The sequence below is a fragment of the Rhyacophila brunnea genome, unplaced genomic scaffold, assembly GCF_057557595.1.
Source record: "Rhyacophila brunnea isolate RB1 unplaced genomic scaffold, BYU_Rbru_1.0 scaffold_17, whole genome shotgun sequence".
Classification (NCBI taxonomy): Eukaryota; Metazoa; Arthropoda; class Insecta; order Trichoptera; family Rhyacophilidae; genus Rhyacophila; species Rhyacophila brunnea.
In genome coordinates this window covers 28,809,952-28,834,154 of record NW_028232827.1, presented here as the reverse complement: position 1 = coordinate 28,834,154, position 24,203 = coordinate 28,809,952, and the positions used below count along the sequence as shown (strand labels likewise).

General features: G+C 34.2%; 1 protein-coding gene across 3 annotated transcripts in view; it reads right to left on the bottom strand.

Annotated features, from left to right (window-relative positions):
• Positions 1-24,203, bottom strand: part of tay (tay bridge kinase) — a 975,197-nt gene that overhangs the window by 541,330 nt on the left and 409,664 nt on the right. For all 3 annotated transcript variants that reach the window (XM_085944584.1, XM_085944583.1, XM_085944585.1), the window contains exon 5: positions 21,975-22,001. In XM_085944584.1, the coding sequence (XP_085800710.1) occupies positions 21,975-22,001 (27 nt within the window). The remainder of the gene's footprint in view (positions 1-21,974; positions 22,002-24,203) is intronic.

The following is a 24,203-nucleotide window of genomic DNA, read 5'->3' as shown; positions in this document are numbered from 1 at the left end:
TCAAGCGGTTCTAAGAAAATAAAATATAACAAGTTTCTTTTCAGAATTCGTATAGGTAGTATATGTATTTTTAATAAGCTCACCTAATTATTACTAGTTTTGTATAATGTAGAATTGTTCAAGACATTTTTTTTTTTTTTTTTATAATAACCATACCCTTGCTTTTTCGTACAAGGTGGTTGGGTGGGTTAGTTGCATTGATGTGGGGCTAATTAGGTGCCTCCATTTATATCTTTAATTTTCTTTATGGCCAGGTTTAAATATTTTGTGTAGTGTTCTTGTGTTGTTCTATTGCTTAGTGCTTCGTGAGGCTTTTGGAGGTCAATTTCGTGATTATGTTGTCTACATAGAGTCCTGAGAGTCCATCGCTCCCTTTCTAGTATAGGGCAGTCGTTGATGACATGCCACACAGTTTGAGATGTGTTGCCGTCACATGGACAACAGTCGTCATCCCTCAATTTAAATCTTTTTAGATAAGCTCGCACCGATCCGTGGCCTGTTAGTATCTGTGTGAGTTCGTGTGATATTTTTAAGTTCCTGGCAAGAGTGATGGCACAGTTTATGTTTGGAATAAATTTCTGCGTTATTGATCCTGTGGCGGATGTTGTGTATCTGTGGTTCCATAGCTCTATGGTATCTTCGTTTAGTTTTTGTTTTGCGTAACTCAGAGGGAAGTGTGTATAGGTTAAAGGTCTTTTGTCTGTTGTGGCTTGTTTAGCGTATTTATCAGCTTCCTCGTTTTCGGCTATCCCTGTGTGACTTCTTATCCAGAAGAATCTGGGGTTTGTTCCTATCATTCGAAGCTGTGTTGACAGTGTTAAAATGTCTCTTACAAGTGGGTGTGTCGATGATGGGTTTTGGAGAGCTACCAGACTGGATTGGCTATCTGAGAATATGTTTACATAGTCGTGTCTGTGGAACTTTAATCTTTTGAGTGTCCACTCGAGAGATTCTCTGATAGCAAATATTTCTGCTTGGAAAACAGTGCAGTAGCTTTCGAGCTTAAATTTTCGGGGTGTTATTAATGTTCCATTTTCGTAGACTACAAAAGCTGCCCCTACTTTGTTATCGATTAGACTGCCATCTGTGTAGATCTCCAATCCTGTGATGTGGTATTTTGTTTTAGTGTCTTCGTCAACTGTTCCTATGTGTTCTATATTTTCTAGATGTCTGTTACCAGGATGTGGAAGTTGTGTGTAGTGTATTTTGTTTTCGTATGTTCTGTCTGTAGGTAAGTGTCGGGGAAGTATGTGGCTTGTTTTAACTTGGTATATTCCTGTAAGTTCTTGTATTTTTATATCTATTGGCGCTATTCCTGCCAGGGCTTGTGCTGACGTTAGCGATATTGTGCGATATCCCTTGCAAATTGATATTGCGAAAGGTCTTTGCGCGGAATTCAGTCTTTTTTGGATCGACTTTCTGTGAGTTGCTTTATTCCAGACCGATGCCGCGTAAGTTAAGGTTGGCTCCACAGCTCCATGATATATAATTTTTAAAACTTCAGGAGACGCCCCCCAAGTGGCTCTTGCTGTTTTTAAAAAGAATTTTCCCATTTGAGCTGCTTTCTTACATATGTAGTCGACGTGTTTCGCCCAATTGATGTGCCTGTCTAGTATTATGCCAAGAATTTTAAAGGAATCGACCAACTCTTTCGGTTTTCCTTTCCACTGGATTTCTGGTGTTCGTATTTTCTTTTTGTTGATAAACATTATATTTGTCTTAATATCTGAGAAGGTTAGTTTTACGTCTTCACCCCACATTCGACATTATTTTTCTGCTTAGTTTTTGTCTTTCTTGTAAATAAAATTATCAGAGTTTTAAATAGCTCAAAGATTTTTTTCAGAATTAACGGAAATACAAGTTGGTATTTGTATGGTTTAAATTATGGCGCGAATAGATTGGTTGTGCACTATGAAAAGACAGTATAATAATTATTAATTAAAGTTTTGAGTAACGCCATAACATGATACTTTTGGAATATATATTGAACGTTTCCTTTCGATCGAGCTGCTCGGGTCGACTAGATTTAAGGAGCGCTCTATGACGACTGTGTCATTTCCGTTGCATTCTTGTCTATGCTCTAGACACGAGCATAGACAAGAACATGTCAGTTGTAGGGTTGTATAATACCTCTACAGATTAATATGCGGCTAATTTTGCCATAATTAAAATTTTATTTTGCATAGAGCGCAAACTCAACGGCTAGTGGTTATGTCGGCGGACAGCTTACCGTCGACGTTCGAAACTCGTTAATTTTCTGGCGATATACATCATTTCGGGATTCGCTCTATCGCCCGTAAAAATATTTCACATAAAGATTTACAAGTTATGCCTACTAAAAAACGTTCATTACAATATTATATTAGTATTTAATAATCCGAACTAAACAGATATTGCTGATTTGAATAATAAACACTTCTAATTTTACTATTATGTATTCGCTTATATTTTATCGGAATTTATGATAAATAATATCGTCACCTCAATACTACAACTAGATAACTCTGATGTGGTCATTGTTGTGAAAATGAAATTTAGACTTACGTGATTAACATAAATCTAGGCTATAATTATTTTATCATTTTAAATAAAAATGGATAATTGTGCTTGTCTAATTGGGAACAATTAAATAATTATTGTAGATCATAATACGGTTTTATTTATTTAATGGATTTAAGGTTTTAAAGTCATCTAATATTTTCAAACAAAAAATTAATACAGTTCCCATTAACCTCTGAATTACATAGTTTTTATTTTGAAGAGGAGAACATGTAGAATCATATTCTATAGCTATCTCAGAAACAGTGATTATCGAGTTATCTAGTTGTAGTATTGAATTACCCATCCATTCCAATTCTTATGAAGTCTAAATTAAGACACAAATGAATCAGTTAAAATTTACACAATTGTTTTATATTCAGATATTTTAAAATGTACGTAACGCACTGATATTAACACTAATTATTATTACTTAACAATAAAATCTAAATGTCAAAGTAAAATTTTGTTATGCCCACGAAATATTATAATAAATAAATACATTGAACGCCGAGCCCGAAGATTCCGATACGGGGTCACCACTTTTCGTATAGTAGAAAAAGCTTCTCCGATAGTCCATAAAAGCTTGGAAGGCAAAATCGCAGAAAAAAATGGCGAAGATATCAGCGAAAATGGCGGTGGGAGAAGTGGATACTACTTCTTTACGTGACTAGAGGAGAGGCGAAAGTTTTCATAGCAAACATTTTTTTTACGAGGTCAATAATACATTATGAACGGAGGATTCTTTTATTATAAGAAACGAGCGCAATAAAGTGGCGTAAGGAAAAACTCTGGTAAATGAAATAATTCATTTTCATAATATTATAGGTTGGTATTCATGAATATTTTATTTGGCTGTCTATACGTACAATAATTGACGTATACACTGTCACAGACGGCTATTGTAGCGTTTGTATTATTATGGGAGCATTTTATTTTCATTGACAATGGGCAACTGCACATTTAATTGTTTATGGGATTGATCATAAGAACGAATTTAAAATATAAGTTAAAATTCGGACGAGAATAGTTACAGTTAATTTAATAATTAGTCATTTTTACAACGTTTTTATTAGGTCGTATTCTTATTTGTCCGGTGGTTGTTTATCCAGTACAAATCTTGCAATCGATTGGGAGACGTGGACCCTCAACACGAGAGATGTCCAAAGGCTAAGAGTCGCACAGCGAGGCATTGAGAGGTGTATGTTGGGCATCACGCGAAAGGACCGTAAGAGAAACGAATGGGTTAGGAAGCAGACAAGAGTACGAGATGTAATAGACGTTGCCAAACAGCTGAAATGGAGATGGGCGGGGCACATTGCTCGCCGAAAGGACGGCCGCTGGACAAATGCCGTCATCCAATGGTACCCAAGGGGTACGAAACGGCCACAGGGTCGCCCTAAAAGCCGCTGGATTGACGAACTGGTAGAGTTCGGCGGAAATACGTGGCAGCGAACGACACAGGACCGAGAGAGTTGGAGAAAGCTTGGGGAGGCCTTCATCAAGCAGTGGATTGACCCCGGCTGCTGATGATGATGATTCTTATTTGTCCGGTGGTTGTTTATCCAGTGCAAATCTTGCAATCGATTTTTAACTAATTTACCGAATAGCTAGACATTTGAAACTTGTGGAATATATCAGAACACGATGCCAATGCGTTCTTTTAATATATTTAGCCATATTTAAGTAGAATTGAAATCATTTTCAGTTAATTCTGTTTTGTATGAAAAGTTATTTCGGAAGAAATCCGTAATCCACTATTATTGGTTACTAGGGTCCTAACAACTAAATTATTAATATATATGTGCGTTACTATGGAAATCAATATGAGTGTCAAAATGACATTTCAGCTTAGACTATAGATGCATTTCAGTATTATTTCTATCAAATACAATTTTTTCTGATCGTATAAGCTAGTCAATTCAAGTTTATATGATTCAACAGAAAATTTAAAAACGTTGTATATAAAAAGTTCTTTTTATCTTGTAATTATTATTTACTATACTTACCTACTTATACCATACAGCTTATGGCTGCAACTTAGTTAAATCAATCTAATGGATTTAAGTTTTATATTATTCCATTTGAGACGTTTTTTGCGACCCGGGGTTCGCCCTTTCTCATGGATGTGCATTTATATTATACGCGTATTATGTATATATAGATGTGTGTATTCAGGTATGTGAGCTTATTTATGGATTTGCAATATATTGTATATTTGTTTAACTAATATAACCTATTAAAAGTAATATATTGTTTTTCCCAGTCCATATTGATGATTTTACACCTCTTGAATGTAGTAATATAATATAGTGTACTTGATTATTATTTAATGATCTATTCTTAGGGTTTTGATGGTGTAGGTATACGCTTATTGTATTGAGAGTTTTTTTTACAAACACCTCAACTACATATTATTCATAATTTGTTTGTTATATTTTTTATTGTGATCCTTGACATAATAGGTAGGTGATACAGTTTATATCTACTTTATTGTATTAATTTATTATATAAGTGAGAATTAACAGTATTCGTTGTCAGTTTATTTTACCTTTCGGTGAGTGCACATAATGATCAGGACCGGTTGCGTCCAGTTAAATAAGACATTCTCCGGTTACCTTTTGATTGATTAAATTCCTTATAAGTAGCAATTAGACACAATTATTAATACTCCTTCCTCTGCTTAAACTTAACTGACTTATTTATAACAGTTAAATTCTTTGATTATTGTATTTACATATTTACTGTTCATGTTCACTTCAATCGCATTGATATTGTCTGTTTTATTTAATTTGTTAGTATAGTATATGTGAAAGGCCCGTTTCAGACGGGACACCGGTGTCGCACTCGATATAATATAGGAGGCCGTTGTATTCGAATAAAGGGGCATTTGTATTATGTTTATGAACGCCGCAGAGCTAATGAGTCAACGCATAATTTAGCGTTATAAATTAGAACATAAAACTGGCTGCGGTAATAAAAACCAGTGTATCGGCGGCTTGAGAATGTAGCGGCTGACGGGAAAGTGTACCGGACACGCGTTGACTCATTAGCTCTGGGGCGTTCATAAACATAATACAAATGACCATTTATTAGAACACAAAGTCCTCCTATATTATATTCGAGCGCGACACCGGTGTCCCGTCTGAAACCGCCCTAAGAGTAAGATAGTATATTTTGTTGTTTTTGTTGTTGATTGATGTTGTTATTGTTGTTGATGTCATATTATATTGAAGCCGACAAATCCGCTTCTGATCATTATTGATATGAGTGAAATAACTAAGTAGATAACATGTTTTATTTGCAAATAATTTACGAAAAGTGCGACATGACTAACGCGAATGTCGAATAGAAAAGGTATAATATTAAATGTCTTTGCGTCAATCTTGAACTAGCTCCCAGCATAATACAAAAAGCACCCTCAATTTTCGACAGGACTATACTCGGCAACTATTCATGGCCGTAATAAAAAAAGAAACAGCGCTTTTTTCATAGCTAATAAGCCGGCGAGGAAACTTTGTCGCAGGGCAAATAATAGGAGGCGCGAAGAAGGAAGTATTCCTAAATGGGTTTATTGCCGCAAAATGGCGAGCTTGAACGCGCTGCTGACAGCACGAAAACATGGAAGAAGTAACGACGTCAATTTGTGGATGTTAGTATAAAACTATTTGAAAGAATTTTATTAAAATTTATAACATGTGAAAGCTTTCGAGAAAGATTTGTTGCGTGAGTCTTTTGTCTTGTTTATTACCAGTCAGTATTCTTAACTCTAATATGTATTTTTATATTCCCATTCCTTTCTATATACATGGTATACTGTACCGTTTAAAGAAATAAAAAAAAAACGATTTTTTTTTTGGGTAAGTTAATGTTCAAACACGCGCGTTAACAAAATCTTACTCCCTAATTAATTTATCGTTTGTCAATTTATGGCTACGGCCGTATGTTGTAGCTTAACTATGCTAAATGTCAATAGAAATGGCGTATTTAAAAAAATACTACCTTAATCTTAAGTCAATGCATAGCTTAGAATCAGTATCTTTAGAATTATCTTCAAATGTGTTAATCGTGCCCATTTTTTGAATAATAAAATGCCTAATTCTTGTCAAATTTGGGATAACAGAGATTATAAAATATATTTGTTATCGTAAATATTTTACTATATAATGTTGACATTAATTTTACTAATGGTTTTGTAAATGCGTTTAAAAATTAATAAACCTAAAAAATCTTAACACCATTGCAAATGTATGAACTGAAATATGACTATATTCTAAAACATTAGATCGAGAGGTTTAAAAAAAAATACTACTTTATGCAGTCATCAAATGTTTAAAATAAATATAAAGGGTAACAAGGCTTCAAAAATATATAAATAGATTTTATACAACGTTTAAGGAATGTCCAGGATTATGCTCTGAAAATACCATAAAATCTCCATTTTGACCTACGTGGGGCATGTGGGCCCTTAAATGTTAATCGAGTTCTTCTCATATTCATATAAATAATAGCCACTCCATGTTTTTTACCGTGCCATTTGATACGTTGGTATTCAATTTCATAATTAGGTGAGTAAGGCAAAACAATCTAGTATAATCGAAGTACTATCATATAATTAAATTCTAAATAAAGACTTTTCTTTAAATATGAATGCATCAAGCGAATTCTGATAAAGATTTCTTTACAAAAATACCCTAGTATCCTTCATGAGATTTTTTTTATACTTCCATTGAATAACCGTGCCCTTATCGACTTTAAATTTAAAAGTCTCTTTGATAAATAGATATCGTTGAGTGTCTTTACCCTTATCGATTGTCCAATCATCTCAAATAAACAAAGAAGGCCACTCAGGAGTGAAAAACAAATTTCAATCAAAAAGACCTAAAAGCACGGACGTTATGATAAAATTAATAATATAATTTTCGCTGAAAGTCCTCGAAGTGGACTCCGACGACATCCGGCAAGGGCAGGGATGACCATACGCCAGTACCAATTGTTGTCAGTGCCGGGATTTCGTTAATAATTTATTTCCTCATCGATACTACGAATTCTTAGTGTGAGAATAAGTTTAGTTTACTTTATAATCAAATATTATGACATGATGACTTCCTCGAATAAGTAATTCGTGAAATAGTAATAATATATACCTACCAATAATGTAAACTTACTTATAAGTATGCACGTCAATACATCATGCCGGCGTGGTTAAAGGACAAGAGCTGAGTTACTTCTTTCCTACGCGATCTCAGGTGAACGGCACGACATGACAAAGTAATCATCACCACCTTTAACTAATCTTTTTTAACTGAACTCGTCGCTGAGTTGCCATCTACTCTTTTTAGAATCCTAGTTAGCCATTTACTTTAAAAAGAACATTAAATGTACGCATGTTGGATTTATATGACAAATTATATTTCGTTCGGCATGCGTCATTTGCACCCACGACCCGCAATCCGCGCATCGCCTAGCTACGATCTTTTTAGACCATGCCTCAACTGAGGTATAGCCGTAACATTCTATTATGAAAGCATTTAATTATAATGAATAAATCTTAAAGTTAATCAAATTTGGACAAAAGCATAAAATACCTACAACCTTCTTAATATTAATATATCATCACAATTTGGTTCTGGCCTAATTCCCGAAGGAGAATCAATATTCAATATAGTAGATGTCACTACATAAGTTAACTATATCAACTATTATGTCAATTACTATTTAACTGTGTGAAAAATACGTCAATATAAGCTTATCCTTCGGTCTGACAACTGTTCTCGTTTTATACACTGACGCTCATTCAATATTTGTGTATTTGAAGGATGCAACACACATTATTGCACGTCTATGTGTGTTTCATTTTAGTAGGATATTCACACATTCAAAACCCTGCTTCAAAATGTAGTGTATTGGCGTATATCCTATCTGAATTGTATTTATTAATCCGTTCTGTGAGTGTGCGTGTTAATAGTTAACGTATATGATACGTTAACTAAGTGAATCCAAAAATGAGACCCTCTTGATTTATAAGTTAGGTACCTATATCGACTCGTATTCATGTTATATTGAATGAAATATCTCCTGAGTTTATAAACCGAGATGTATAATATTTGAATGAGCTAAAATCATTGATAGCTATATCTTTGTCATTCATTTTCGTAATCGTACTATCAAAATAACGTATATACGGACACAATAATATTGTCATATATTAATATTCAACATAAACACTTTTCAACTCGAGAGTGTTAAGTTACCATTCCCGGTAGATAGCGTTTCCCATAGCCTCCGGGATTCGTGGTACCGGCGCCGGGCGTCCCTGGGCGAAAATTTTTAGGGCAATTTATTCGGCAGTCGCCGTGGAAACCACTTTGCCAAAGTAAGATGGGAATCGTAAAAGGAGATAACCCACGTAATAGGAATCTCAAGCGAGCCAAGATTGCGCTCGGTATAAAAACCGTTTTACTTCAGAGAGCGGATCCCAGAACGGGACGCCAATTATAGTAAGGAACTGATGTCTTTTGGGAATGTATGATTTTAGCATCTGGTGAATTTACACATAGATTATGAGTGAGTGATAACGACTGCAGAATCGCCCTAAAACCAGCTGACTTATTTAGTTCGGACGAGCATCATAGAAGGAGCTGTGGTGAAGCATTCATCCTGCAGTATATCGACCACGATAGTACAATACTATAATTTTAATTCTGCAGAAAATGTAAAATACTATAATTTTAGGCCAGATATACCAAAATATTATAATTTTAAAGGATTCAAGACGAAAAATGATCCTGTACTATATTTTTTTTAGAAATACTATATTTTTACGCCTTTGTTAGCATAGAAAAAGATGGCAACACTGGTTCATTCTCTCATGTGGTAACAGGCTATTGAAGACAATATATTATATAGACGTCATAAATATTGCACACTAAACTTTATCAGTCGAAACGTATCTGTTTTCACTGAACTAAAACTACAATGAGTAGAGAGTGTTTGTTAGTTTATAATAATTCATTAGCCCTGCCTTATCCAAGTAATAGTAGACAATAGTTTAAAAAAAATTGGAAATATAATGGGATTTTATTTATTAAACCTACATATTTCTGTTATTCAAATTTTTAATTATTTAATTCTAACACCATAAAACAGATGGCAACAATGCTTCCAATAATATATTATAATAACTTTAACATTCGAAAATAGTTTGAGCAATTAATTACACCCCCAATTATACAAAAATTGTAGACACCTTACAATAACGTAGGATATAGTAATTTAAGCTCTGTAGCATTCGAAAGCTCAAAATAAAATAACTACAGTTATGTAAATAACAATTTTCTATGTATAACGCTTTATTTAATTTTCTTGGTAAAATTGTATTTTGGTTTAAATATCTATTATATAATACTATACTTATAGATATTGGTTTAACGCAATTATTATTGGCATTATCAACAGCAGGTTAGTTTTGCACATTTGGAGAACAAACAACTAACTAGTGCTACGGATTTCCACAATATGGACCATTATTATTTATACAGCTTATAAATCGGAAAAGTTGATGTGATGAGGAAGCAGTATGAAATGGGTTTAAACTCCTACTGTTTTTTTTAATATTTTAAATGATCGCAAAATGTGTCGAAAAGACGAAACATTCAAACTGGCGAGATAAAAATCTCAATGGAAATACTCAGCAATGCTGAGCATCTAATAAAAATGATACCGCACAAAGGAGATTTCAAAATGGGCCATTACCCCAAAGTCAATCGCTTGAATATTACAAAATTCACTTTGTAAAAGCGGTTGTGATATTACAAATTAGTAAGAATGATATTATGATTGTGACATTGATTAAAAAGTGAATATAAAATATAAATCATAGAGATAATGTGAGTTTTTAGTATAAGTATATCTCTGATGTTTGTATAATCTGGTAAATGTTATTGGATTGTAATGATATCATTAGGGTGCAAATTACATGACGCCTTACGCTACGGACGCATTTAAAACGGAATCCTGCCATTTAACGAGTACGGATTTTAAACACGACTGGTTATAACTTCCAAGTGCGCGTTAACTAGCACGTTTGACAATGGTTTAAGCCACACGCCATGGATAGGTGTTGATTGCGCGAACTGTCTGGACACGAAGAACATATTTAGGAAAATCCAGAGTTCGCCGTGCACAGCCAATAAGACGCAGGTCATCTGACATCTAGGTACATATAGTAATAAATAATCATATTCTTTTCGTTTGATCATATGAATGTCCGATCCTAATAATGATCATATGGGCCACCACATAGTGGAGGGTGGTATTAATAGATTTTTGTTTTTACGAGAAATGGATGTAAGCCACTTACTAGGTCCATACTCCATGATTCCGAACACAAATTGAAAAAACAATGTGTATTTGCCAGACGCAGGATTCGAACCTGGGAACCACGACATGATAAGCTGATATATCGTTAATATACATCAATTATATTAGTATGTACAAATTAGAGAAAACGAAACATCTCCGAGAAAATATGTCATTCATTATGAATATACGGAATACAGCGGAAAACGCATTTTGAAAATACCCGATATACTGGATTATTTGTTAGTTTGGGTTAGTTTAGGTTAGGTTAGGTTAGGTTAGGTTAGGTTAGGTTAACCTAACAAACAACCCAGTTTATCGGTTATTTTCAAAATGTGTTTTCCGCTGTATTCCGTATAACCGAACAGTACCAATTATTTTTATTTTCTATTAAACATAATATAATAGGCGACGTAAACAATTTTACATGTTTATGGAACACCTTAATGGATCGGTAATGCCTAATGGATTACTTTACGTAAAATAAAATCAAACCCCGTAAATAAAATGGATTAAACTTAACGTTGTTTGCAGTGTGCAAATTTTCGATAAAAAGAACCCAACCTGTTAATGAGATTATCAAATTATTTCACGGAAGAAAAAAAACACGAAAAGAATCCTATAACCACGCCGCAGAGTCCCGGCGCGCCTGATTAACTAAAGCTTTAATCGCGATCCGGCTCGCGCGAGACGCTTCAGGGGATAACAAAGCCTCAATTTCAGCACAGGTTTCGCCGGCGGAAAAACTCCCGAGGAAAACAGCTCGCCCTCTTTCTTCTCTCTCTCTCTCTCGGAAAAACAATATAACTTTGATCTCCCGCGGGAGCAATTAAGTCGAGTAAGGAAGGCCGAGCGAAGGAGAATAGTGAACAATACGAGAGTTGAATGAAATAGCAAGCCGGATTTTTCAGGTAACTAACTACCTGGCGTCTTGGCGCTTTTTCAGAGTTCGTGAAGATACTATCAGGTAATTAAATGTTTTAGCATTTAAACACAAAAGCGGAACAGATGCATATAGTACATTTAGGTCTTCATTTATACTAATATAAATAATTTGAAAACATCCCATGCATATACTCAGTGTACACATGTAGAAAAAATACGACACCCGACGGGATTTCAACATGTATCTGCTGGATTCGCGCCAGTATGTTTTACCAATGAAACTACAGGCGCCTTAGATAATTGCGACGATTTTAACTAGTATCTAGTTGTTACGTGAAATGCTTATCGAATTGCGTTATAAGGTTGAAGGTTATAACTTTAATATAATAGTCTAATAGATAAAACAATCAATATTACTTTTAACATCCTCAAAAATATATTAAATAATTCTTAAAAAATCTTGGACCGAGTGGGAATCGAACGTGATTTAGAATGAAAGGCAAACTACCTATGCCGTTGTGTAATTATTGGAAATCAATGTACCTAATAGCATTACTGTGATTTACAAATTCGCTCATATAGTATGTAGGTACTAGGTATATGGTATACATTATGTCTATGTTTCTAACTATAATAGGTAAGTATGTAAGTGCATATTAAATGGGGAAAGTAATTCAAGCCATAGTGAGCCAAGATCTTACGTTTACTGTACACTATATACCTACTATGTAATCGGCTACTAATTTAAAAATGGATTACATACAGTAGAAAACTTGTAGGACGTAGGTATTTAGAACCGTGAGTGCGAGGTAGAATGACGATACAGCCAATATTCAAATATTGTTTTGTCAAATATATTTTTTATGCATAACAATAATGACATAATTAATTGCGCTAATTGCTGAAATAGTAAAAAATGGCCCTGGTAATATCACCTCCACTCTTTGCAGGCGCATATATTCAGCATTGAATAATGGTAAGATAACTCTTATTTAATAGAAATCTAATATCAAATATTAACCTGCAAACTAAATGTCGTGTAAAGCTCTACCGTAGCAGCCAAGTATCTACGAGCTACGCCGATTATCAGCTTGCGAGAAAGCTCCCGACAATGAGCTTCCAATCGCCTAGCTTCCAGCTATACACGACAACATTTATTATTATTAAATACGGTGTTCGAAGCTTCGCTTTTGCGTTAATTAATTTTCCTCGCTGCTACGATTTTAGATTCGGAAGTTACCGAACAAAAGCTTCCGAGTGCTTGAAGTGAAATGGCCGAGAATGATATTCTCTTGTTTATTTATTTACATGTGTGACTTTTATTTAGAATTACTATATACAGACTATAGTACCTATATAATTACTTATATATATATATATCTAACAATTTTAGATAAAAGGATATATTATGCATACGATACAATATCAAGAAATTTAGTACCAAAATTATTGTTTTAATTAGGATAAATAAAACGGCTGACAAAACAATGCGACGTGACAGCTGGATAAGTTGATGAAATGACAACGTGTCAGACATATCGCTCGGCGAATGGATAACCACTAGATAAATGGATCCACGTAGTGGTTCATGACAACGTAGAATTAGGGGGTGATTAGAATGGAGGGTGCCAGAAGGAGCTAAGCTAATTATCCAGCAGTAGGTCGACTGCAGTTTTTGGTGGCATCTATTTGTTTTTGTTTTGTAAATGTAACGGCAAGGAAGAATTCTAAACAGACCTATGAACGAATATTTTTGTTGTTTTTCGATAAACAATATATATTATATATATGATTCTCCATTAAAATAGCCAATTTAATAACCGATATTACAATCGATAGCTATTTCCGTCGCAGTTGCAACACTGACGTTATGATTAGGCGATAAACTTCCTAAATTAATAATATTTATAATTTGGCACAGTTCAATGTGGAGCATTGTCAAATACCAAATACTAGCTATTAAATAAATAATAATAACTGTGTGTATAACTATATAGTCTGTCACGTCCGACACGTTTCGGAATAAATTTAATATTCGTCTCAATTGGAGTTAACAACACGACAACAGGAAAAAGTTTTGTGTCAACTCCGAAGTAGCACAATCTTGCCAAGAGAGTATGCTTATAGGTAGGCAAGCACCTGCTTGAAAAGTTGAGAGGAGATGTAAACATGTGTTTACTTTGTATACAAAACTCTTGCGAGCAACTTGAATATAATGTGGATCGTATTACTTGGGGGTATTGCGAGGTGGAAATATTAAAGTCGCTTAATATAGGTTTCCATTTCCACTTCTATACAGTAACTTTTTCGTTCAAGTGTTGATAAATGTTTTAAGTAAGTACATTGTACAATATTATTTTAGTTTATTATTATTATTAGAAAATTAATAATACGAAGGACGTTTAAAATATTCGGGATCGATTTACAAAAACCAATAACTCCACATATTACGATTAAATTTAATGCTTAGTTCGGGCCGATATATATCGTATTAAATTTAATTAAAATTAATTTTATAAATAGGCTTGAAATGGTTTTATATAAGTAAGTGTTTTTGTATGTTACAGTCAATGACATTAATATGGACGAATCATCTGGAAAAGAAAATGACACTCACTTTATTGTAGGGTCTGCCGAATGGCATAATCTGTTCTAACGCCATTATAATAAAGGTGATATTGCTATAAATTCCTGATGCTTTTTGTTGGGTCTGCCGAATGGTTCGGTTCGAACGGGTTCGCTCAAATGAACATTGACATTAGAAATACTACTCTAACGCCATTACAATAAAGGTCATATTGCTATAAATTCCGTAATATCGCATAATGGAAATTGCGTGACGTCTACCTATATATGCGAATGCGCGAATTTACTTGCTAGCTACTGTATTGAGTGCGTCGTCCATTAATAATGTCATTGGCTACAGCGGATGGAAAACACGGGTAAAATATTAATAAACAAGCAAGTGTGGACATATTTTGGGGCAAAATTATAACTGTTTCATCGGAAGTAATGACGCGAAGTCTTCATGTTGTCTTCATTAAAGCATATACATTTGTATGTCGTAGACTGTCCAAATCACATTTTTCATTTGACAGCGATGTCAGCAACTGTGGGGGTAAGTTGTGTTCCAAATTATTGAACAGACAATTGAGATGGGCCAGATATTTACAGACATTTTTTATTTTGTATGATTTATTGACTGACAATGTATCCCTGTACACAGACAATTGGTATATAGCAGTGTTTACCAAAGTGTGGTACGCGTACCCGCTGGGGTACGGGACGAGTTTGGTGGGGGTACGCGCCGCACCGGGCTTTGGCTGCGCCCCGTGCAACAAGCATTAATACGACATCAATACAAAATCCATGCTAGAAGGTTTATCGCATGCGGAAGAAGAGCAATTATTGTTGGAATTAGCTTCAGACGGATTCTTGAAAAATAAATTATAAGGAGTGTACTTTAACATCAATTCGGTTGCAAATGAAATATGTGTATCCAGTTTTAACAGAAAGTCCTGAAATACATCTTGCCTTCTCTAACTTCATATCTATGTGAAGTTGCCTTTTAAGCATTTGTAGACATTGAGCAAAAAAAGGAACGGGCTTTTTGTTGTGGAAATGCATCTCAGATTAAAATTAACAACCAGGGAACCAAATTATGATGATCTGTCTCAACATAAACAATTTCATCCTTCTCATAGATTATAATGAATATTATTTATAATATAACTTTTATTTTTCGTTTATTATTATTTTTCTTCTAAAAAAATTATATATAGGTATTTTGATTGCTATTAAAGTATATGCATTTTTTACGAGGGGTACGCAGTGTTACGAAAATTATAGAAGGGGTACACAGAGATGTCGAAAGTTTGGTAAACCTACAGAAATATTGATAAAAAACTTTCAATAATTGATTAGAGTGGGAATATATTTTTTTATAAAATTTGGAATGCAGTTTTAGTTGCCCACTTTGTACTGTTAAAGCTGCCAAGAGCAAAGTATTCAAAAGTGTTTTTGCTAATAGAGATCTTTCCTGTAGAAATTTTCATCGCATCTCGCCGGCAAAAAAAATTACAAGATATTTCAACAAACACTGCCTCAATCAACAAAAGCAAAGAGTGCGGCAGAGCGAGACAGCGAGCGTCACGACAGACAGAGAGCACAACAGCGGGGTGAGATTATTTGAAATGAAATTACCGAGTGAAGAGAAATAACACGAACAAAAAGATGCAATAATTCTTTTATAAAAAGTTTTGGCTCACGCTAATGGTAATTTGAGAGCGCTCATTTTGGAGAAGAAAAACGGCGCAGAGAGAGCGATGGGAAGGAGAAAAAGAAAAGGGTGGTTAATTACGGAATTAGTGCGAGTGAATGAGACGAAATTGTCTAAAAGAAAAGTAAGAATACTATACAAACAAGTAAGACCACTCGGACAGCCAGGTAAATTTATTATTACGACAGTTTGTATGCCAAAAGTCAAGCTAAGCTATTTATAAAATATATTTTTTCATTCTAATTGTCGAATTTTTTGTACTGAGTATTTTATAAGAATCAGATTTAGCGACCCGGTCTATTCTGTAAAGAGAATAAAATACCAATAATATTTGGTTTGACCAATTATGGTCGCCCTCATCCCTATATTTCCCTCCTACCTATAATCAAAAATATTGTTGCAAGTCCAAGCGCAACTCAGTAACGAGTCATCGGTCGACCGTTATTTACCGTTAAATAAACGGCAGTGACTTCAAGACAACGAGCGTATCTAGGCTTGTTACAGCTTGACTGTAGTTAACGAGTAATTCAAAACATATAGAGTGATTCAAAAAGTCAAATGCCGACATGTCATTGATCACATACACCCAAGTGTACTGTACGAGTACCTACTATGACGTGAGAGCATGCAGCAGGGACCAGCTTCAGCCAGACAGCTGAACATCAATAAGGTAAGTGCCTGAGCTAATTCCCAAATAACCCTCCCCCCCCCTGAGCATACACATCTACCATCATATCATATAAAAATTACAGTCCAAATAAATTCAACATAAAGCGCAGCCAATATTTTATTTACGAAGGTAGTCAAATTAATACTATCATCAACACTGGGTGGAATTTCAATTAAAATGAAGCTTTGCATGACTCAGATGGAAAATATACGGATGTACTTAAAACAATTAGAATTTGAATAATGTAGTAGGTATGTCATTTACTAAGTCTTGTTATCCAAGGCAAGAACAACGGTACATATGGAGAGGACGACACCACATTCGCGGCTTAAAAATATCAGTGATTGTTACTAGTGCAGCTCCGAATAACAGACGATAAAGAAAACATCATTCCGATGATGACCAACCACGAAAACAAGAATTATTGTCTATTATGATTAGAATGTATCATTGCTTTTACACATTTAGTAGGTACCTATAATCAGGTACCTTCGTATCTATTAGTTTTTTTCATGGTCCTTTTGCGCTATGCCCAGCATACACATCTTTCGGGCCAGACATGTCACTCAAGGGGCACTAAAGGGGGGATAAATAATGATTTTTAAAATATTCCATGTGGCTTTTAAGTACTCGGTGGGGGTGGGTAAGTGACAATTTCTCCGAAAAAAACCCTTGTCGTTTTAAATAATATTGCCAACTGCGTGATATTATATTATGTAGTGATTTTGTTTTACCACATTTAACTCAGCTTTCACGGATGTATTGATACCACACCCACCCGGGAGATGGCAAGGTGAAGGAATATTATAATGAGGAGCAAGGGGAGTCTTTCGCGTTAGAAGCAAGTTTTAATTGTGCGATAAATCTTAATTTTGTAACTGAGACTCTTTTCGATTTTTTTTGTACTTTTTCAGCTGTTAAATTTGCTAGAACATTGAAATAATTTTAAAAGTTTCGGAACTGTGAAATGCGGGTTAATTAAACAATCCAGCCAATGTTATATAGGTGTACAATTAGATTTAACGTCTACATTACACTTAAATATTAGAATGATAAAATGGATCAGTTGGTTAAATCAAAATATTTCTATGCATTCTACCCACTGTGGCCGTATTAGAAGAGAAGCCTTCTATGAAGCCTTGGACCATGGTTCAATCCCGAGTCTAGATAAAATCATGCATGCTATTTTGTAATGTGTGATTGATCTAGTATAAGGACCCAAAGTATTAGATTAGGAAAATGGTGAATAACCTCGAAAATAAAGTCTGCTAACATAACTTTACCCCATACGCAATAACAAAAATAGTAGTTTACTTTACTTTAAATTAAACATGATACTAATTAATATTCAGAGAGGTTCATAAATATTATCGAATTGTTTTTAATACAGAATATTACTAGTAACTAGAATAATATTGGTAGGTAGGTACTTCGTTAATTTAAAATCGTGATACATATACCTACGTGTTATCATTGAATTTATAAAAATGTTTGAAATGTATTAACACGGACAATATCTTTCCGTATCTTCCGTACTAGACGAAACTGATACGTAACGTTTATCAATTGTGTGGAATAAGTAGGTGTTAAATAATTGTTTCATTTGTATGAATTAAGTGTTGCTTATTTAGACAAGGCTATAATCAATTAAATCACGATGGACAGCAACTCAAAAATCTTCATAAATACCCGTCAAAAGCGAGGGTTCACTGTCAGAAAAAAGAAAAACATTATCATATAAATTAAAATTTGTCTTGGCAAGAAAAGGGGTGCGGCGACGGCGTCGACGTAAAAAAGAAATCAAACATCCCTCGGGTTGGGGGAGTCGGGTAGGGGTGGTAAATAAAATAGGACCGCCGTATAAAAAAGGTCAGACGAACTAAGGCCGGAACATATTTCAGCATTTGGGGGGAGATAGCGGATATCGGATTTAGGCCTCGACAGGCAGCCTTATATTGGCGGCAGTTCCAACCGGAAATGGTCGAATAAAGCCGCCATAAGTTCGCAGTTCGAATACGTAATGCGGCCACCGCAGGAAGAAACATCGTTATTGAGAGTTATTAGAATATGAATCGGGATATGTTTAGATCATCACATGGCAACACTCACTGTTGTATCAATAATATTTTGTATTGATATGCGGTGAATTTTTTGAATAATATTTTACAAATATCATAAGAAGTAATTATTATACAAATTATAATATACACTACAACAAAGCCCAATAATGCAATGCATTCAATCGTTATTCACTGGTTATTATAATATGAATTCACTTTTCATTTGGGACATTATAGATTTAAGATTCACAAGTCATAACCAACATGAAATGAAAAATAAAAATAGATTACGTTGTACCAATGACATATTAAATGGACAACTCACTTCATACCGGCGCGCACGAGAAATTGTGCATGAAAGTCATTCACAGATGTATAGGTAGATGTCACATGACCATATGACGTATCCATTTCCATTATGCGATACAAGCTTCGAGAATTTATAGTAATATAACCTTTATTGTAATGGCGTATTAGTGTCATGACTCATTGCGTTAGAAACAGATTCTCGGTTACTTACGACTTCTCGGAGATTAGACGCAAGTGAGCCCAGCGCATCACAGGCGACTGTCCAATGGTTTCTGTCATTCGATTGCAATGACATTATTAATGGACGACGCACTCTATACAGTAACTAGCAAGTAAATTCGCGCATTCGCGTGTATAGGTAGACGTCACGCAATTTCCATTATGCGATATCACGCATCGGGAATTTATAGCAATATGACCTTTATTGTAATGGCGTTAGAGCTGTGTTTCTAATATCAATGTTCATTTGAGCGAACCCGTTCGAACCGAGCCATTCGGCAGACCCAACAAAAAGCATCAGGAATTTATAGCAATATCACCTTTATTGTAATGGCGTTAGAACAGATTATGCCATTCGGCAGACCCGACAATAAAGTGAGTGTCATTTTCTTTTCCAGATGATTCGTCCATATTAATGTCATTGTTCAATTGCATTGAATAAACATCCATCAATATCTTAAAATGGCATTTTATAAATAATAAATAATACTAACACATGAAAAGTGATATCCCATCTTTCTTGGAGAGTTTAGTAGATTTTTTTTACAATTTTTAACTAGGCACATTGGCATTTTGTAACACAATAATAACGGTGGAGTCGAAACCTGACAGTCAGAAAGTTTGTATGGGCAGACCCAGCGGTGTCGCCAGACCGCTTGCAAGCAGAATGTTTATTTGAGCGTAGGATACCGATATTAAAATATGAATTTCGCCATCCGGCAGACCCGACACAAAGTGAGTGTCATTTTATTTTCTAGGTGCTTCGTCCATATTAATGTCATTGCGTTGTACCTACTACATATTTTTAAAACTTTGTAATAGTTCATAAATAAGATAATATGGAATATAAAATTGCATATTTAATGTTTTCAAGATATTCAGAGTTTACTTTATGGAAAATCATGATAATTTATAAATGTCTACAGCAACAGTGATTCGCACCGTGAGTGTAAAACCAAAGCATCTGCAATTTTTTCAATTTCGAGATTAAATGCAAAACAACTGCAAACGTCGTGAACTTGATAATGTAAAAGTGAAGTAACTGAAAGAGCATGCAATATAATGTAGATATAAACCAAATATTATGTTTTTATTAGAAACTCTATTTGTCCTAACAAAACGAAGACTTCAAACCCTAATATATCGAAAATATGTCTTTTGCAGATGCCTTGGTTTTACACTCACAGTGCGAGTTATTCATAATTTTCCATGATTACATAATTTTGTTAAGATATTATAAATTTTAATGGATTGAAGTAGATATTGTAACATTTCATTTGAGTAATTTTTTGTGACATTGACAGTTTTTATTTGCATTTTGGTGAGTGTACACAGTGCCTGAAGATGCCGAAAGGCGAAAACCGAGTCGCAAAAAACGACTCAAATGGAATAGTAGAAAACTTAAATCCATTAGAATTTAAATTCAAACTCCATCAAGTAGGTACCTTCGGTCGATAGTATTAAGATATTATAATTTAAAAATATTTCACCATATAATGTTTAGAATTCCTTGAAATAAATAAAAAACATTAATAGCAATAACACACTAATTAAAAATATTTTAAGCCCTAATTGCTCCTGACTGCTTATGATCTTTTCATTAAAAATCCACACCCTCTCAAATCAAAAATAATGATTTATAATTATATTAAGTATCCCTTTCCTACAACACATTACCTCCCCTAATAAACGCTATTACACAATATCGACAATAATTACTCCCCACACGAATTCATGTAATATTCGGTGCGACTTGAAAAGGCGAAAGACGTGTTATAGAAACAATATACCTATGTAATACGTGGTAAATAATCTTTATTTTGACCATGCCCTATCCTAATAGTATCATAAGATATGGGCCTCCATAGAGTGGATGTATATATTCACAGATTTGTATTTACGGGAAATGGATGTTAGCCACTTGTTCAACCTATTATATCCATACTGAATCCAAACAAAAATTGAAAAACAATATGTGTACCTGCCAGACCCAGGATTCGAACCTGAGACCCACGACATTATAAGCAGACGCGTAAGCCGCTCAGCCATCGTGGGTGTAAATGGTGAATACCAAGTAATACCCCATTTTATAAATTTAACAATTAACTTAGAAACAAATTTTTTGAACGTGGTCAACAATAATTGTATTCAACCAATCATCAACACCTCATATTATTAGATTAAATGTAAGTTGTACGTATGCAGTTCATCGTGGGACACTTATTCGTGCGCCCCAGTACGTGAAACATGAGCTCGTATAATATTTTATCAAATGACGAGTTCTTCGTTGAACATTTCACCGTGGAATACATTTGTACGTATCTTACAAAATGCGGCGATAGTTTGCAAATAGTACTGTTCCAATTATATTAACCCTAACCTAACCTAGTAAAAACATCTCATAAAATTCGCCACATGTTGTAGCATACGTACAAATACTCCACGGTGAAATGTTCAACGAAGAACGTCATTTGATTAAATCTTACACGAACTCATGTTTCACGTACTGTGGCGCATGAATAAGTATCATGCGGTGAACTGTTTACGTACAAATTTCCGGATACGATATTATTAATATTTAATATAATCGGTAAAAAAAAATGTTAAAAATAGTCAATAGTATAAAAATCCTGTAAAAATAAATAAATCTTACCTTATCGTCGTCGCCTTCACTATCACACTGTAAGAAAACAAAGAAAATATATTAGTTAATTAACCATCCAACGTACATAATATTAAAAGTAGTGAATATAATATAACGAAATAAGATTAGGTACGTACAATAATTTCGGTTTTACATAATATATCATGTACTTTAATAGATACTTATACATAAAAATAACTACGTGAATAATTGACAAGCATGCTAATTAAATCAATACTGCCCTCAAAAATAAATAACAATCACTGCATAATGTGTACGTAAACTAATGAAATTGTATGTAGATGGTTTAGACTAGGGATTGCAATACCGGTAGATATTTCAAAACCAGTATACCAGTATTTTTGATACCGAAACCGATTTTAAAAAGCAGACAATACCGATAGGTATATTATTTTTCATTGAAAGTGGAAACAAAATGTATTAATTAACATTAAAGGTTTAGCAGGATAAACATTAGAATTTCTACCATATCTTACGTTTACCTATTTTTAAATGCTTATATATGTACTTAGTACTTACCTATTTAGATATTTTTGCTATAAATAGATATTTTAAAAATATTTTTATATATCTATATATATTTTATTGGTTCTGTTTTTTCCATAATATATTTCACGACTACTGGTACTAATACCCGTAGTCAATAAGAAATACCGGTATTCTTATTTTCATTCGGTATTGCAATCCTTGGTTTAGACATTATTTCTATAAGAGCATTTAAAATGTTTTGATGCAAACGACTCTAATTAAAACAGTACGTACAGATATGTTCTTGGCCAGGTCTAGGAATTAGTAGATAAAAATGCTCACGTTTTAAGCAAATAATTCGGCAAATACAATGTAGAAAATGGTGTTAATCATTCATATACAGAGGGCAGAGAATCTATGTCAAGAGTGACAAAATACAAGTAGAAAATCGAGACTGTTGTATTCAGTCAGCAGTAATGAGTAAACGGCGAAGAGTAACAGTCATTTTATATCCAAGGCCATGCACACACGATTAGAGTGCAACGTCACAGCAACTCACAGTTGACCATACTACCAGTATAGGTGTCCATTGCTAGAAAAAAAGTACGTTGTCTGGGCACGGGGAACGCAAAAATACGCAGATTCACCGTGGAAGATATGCCTAGCTTAGGACCGTCTGCGAATTACAGTCGGTAGTCACAAGTCATACAAAATGTGCGGATCTACACACAAACAGTATGACAAATACAGACATCAGCGCGTGAGTACCACCTGTACCTGTGGTAGAAATGGACTCATATAGTTGAGATGGACATGAATGAAATCAAATGTAAAAACCAGAACAATCTTTTCATGTTTTCAGTAATGGAAAAACTCGAATGAAGCACCTACCACATCCCCCCTATACGCAACACTGACCGTGGATGGCTTATACTCTTCAGGGCATTATTTTTTCATTAAAAAATTGCCGCGATTTTACCTTGTATAATGTACGAAAAAAAAACACATAAATTTAATTTCCGTACAAAACCCTCAAACAAATAGGTAGGTACGTATAATGCGGAGTCGCCAAAGTTTTGTTTGTGTATTGTGTATAATTTTTAGTACGGAAGTTTAGCTTGGATACATAAAAAGCTTATTGTTCAATAAAATAGCGGAGCTTTTAGAGGTGCGCAAAGCTATTCAACTAACTTTCGGATGAAGTTTCCACTGATAAGACCAGCGAATTGAATAAAATATCTACGTGCTTTTGCTGTCTATAATTTCATAATAGCACCTGCTCGTAATTGAGAGTAAAAGCTTATGCAAAAATTAATTTAATAATAACTATGAATTCTGGGTAATTATAATACCGATATGTATTTCAAGTAGGTAGGTATTACACGATTATCATGACAAGGGAGACCAATAATTATACCTAGATTTAATAATACCTAATACGAGATTTTTAATACTTTGGACGCGGAAGACGCACACGGCGCGTAATAACCAGGCGGCCGATCGATGTAATTAACGTGCATTTTAAAGGGGGCAATTAAAATCTCATTATCTATTCAGCAGCGAATGCATTAATTTAATAATACTATAAATAAATCGATAGGTATCTACAAATAACTTTTTATTATATTTATTACAATAAATATTTGTACTTGATTTATCTGTCTGTAACGCAGCGCAACATAGCACAGCACACACACTCGCTCTCTATCTGCGCATTGAACACATCAAAGTTACAATGGCCAATCCAAA